At 39.6% G+C, this 1,199-nt stretch overlaps 1 protein-coding gene across 1 annotated transcript; it reads right to left on the reverse strand.

The window, feature by feature from the left end:
• Nucleotides 1–260: 260 nt before the first annotated feature.
• Nucleotides 261–899, reverse strand: LOC111382033 (FRIGIDA-like protein 3; the record flags this gene model as incomplete). Its single annotated transcript, XM_023005893.1, has 1 exon — nucleotides 261–899. A coding segment is annotated over one exon (426 nt), but the record flags the coding sequence as incomplete, so codon positions are not given.
• Between the last annotated feature and the right edge of the window lie 300 nt (nucleotides 900–1,199).

Below are 1,199 nucleotides of genomic sequence, written 5' to 3' on the forward strand. Positions count from 1 at the left end.
CACATCATACCCCTCTTTCCAAGCCAATTTTAAGAAAAATGTCACATAACGAAATGACAGACAGCATCAGTTTCTGTCCAAATGCAAAGCCTAATCCCTGCACCAGTATCGATGAACTGGTGTCTCAAAATCTTTAGTTTCCAACATCACAGCAAGAACAAACGAAGATAGAAGAATAAGAAATTGTGAGCTGCACGAACATAGAAGTGAACTCAATCAACCAAGAGCTGAAAATGAACCCAGCCAGGCAGGCAGGCAAATTAAGAAAGAAATATAAACATTAGAAACAGTGCATGTATTAGAGGAGCGAAATATCAGCTTTTACAACAGACTAGAAATTAACAAGGCTAATTTGTCTTGCCCTTCTTAAAACATTAAATTCAGTGATAAGTTGCACATTAAACAAATTGAAACAGGTTAACCCTAATAGTTAACAGATCATTATCAGAGTCGGTCGCGCCATCTCTACTTGATTAGTGCAAATAGGCAGCAGTCTGGTACTGGTACCCATTCCCAAAGAAGTTTCCATGACTAGGTGAGAAGTTGTAAGTAGCAGTACCCATAAATGATGGAGCATGATGGTCGGTCGGTCCAGGGTAGGCATATTGCCTGTCATAAACGTACTGCGGGTACCTATCTGTTGTTCTAGCATAGAAGTTCTTGTCAGTAGGGAAATTGGTGACTCGAGGCCCATGACCAACACCATTGGCACGTGGTCTTTTGGGTTGTGGCTTTGCAACTTCAGTCGCCCTTTTCTTGTCTGCTTTTGCTTTCTCTATTTCAGCTACCAGTTTCTGGAGTGGATCCACAGGGAACTGCTCCTCAAGGTTATGATCTTCAATGCACTTAATCACAGCTTTAAGTGCAGTCAGCTCTTTCTCATTAACGTCATTCTGAAACTAAGAAATTTTAAGTGATCTTACTAGACGTACAATTAACAAAATTTTAACTTTTTCTCATTTTATAAATCTAGTGCCATCTAATGCACCTTATTAAAGGCGACAAAACAGGAAAGTTCAAAACTTCAAAATGGCAGGGCCTACTACAAATTTACAATATAAGCCTACATCATGCAATGATGTTCATGTATCAACAACCAATCCAACTTTCTTGAGAGATCTATAGCTCACAGGTTAGCACAAGGTAGAATGTTAACATCAACTACTAAAGGTAACAGTCTTGGCCCCTATTTGAGCCCC

This window comes from Olea europaea, unplaced genomic scaffold (genome assembly GCF_002742605.1).
Source record: "Olea europaea var. sylvestris unplaced genomic scaffold, O_europaea_v1 scaffold24199, whole genome shotgun sequence".
Lineage (NCBI taxonomy): Eukaryota > Viridiplantae > Streptophyta > Magnoliopsida > Lamiales > Oleaceae > Olea > Olea europaea.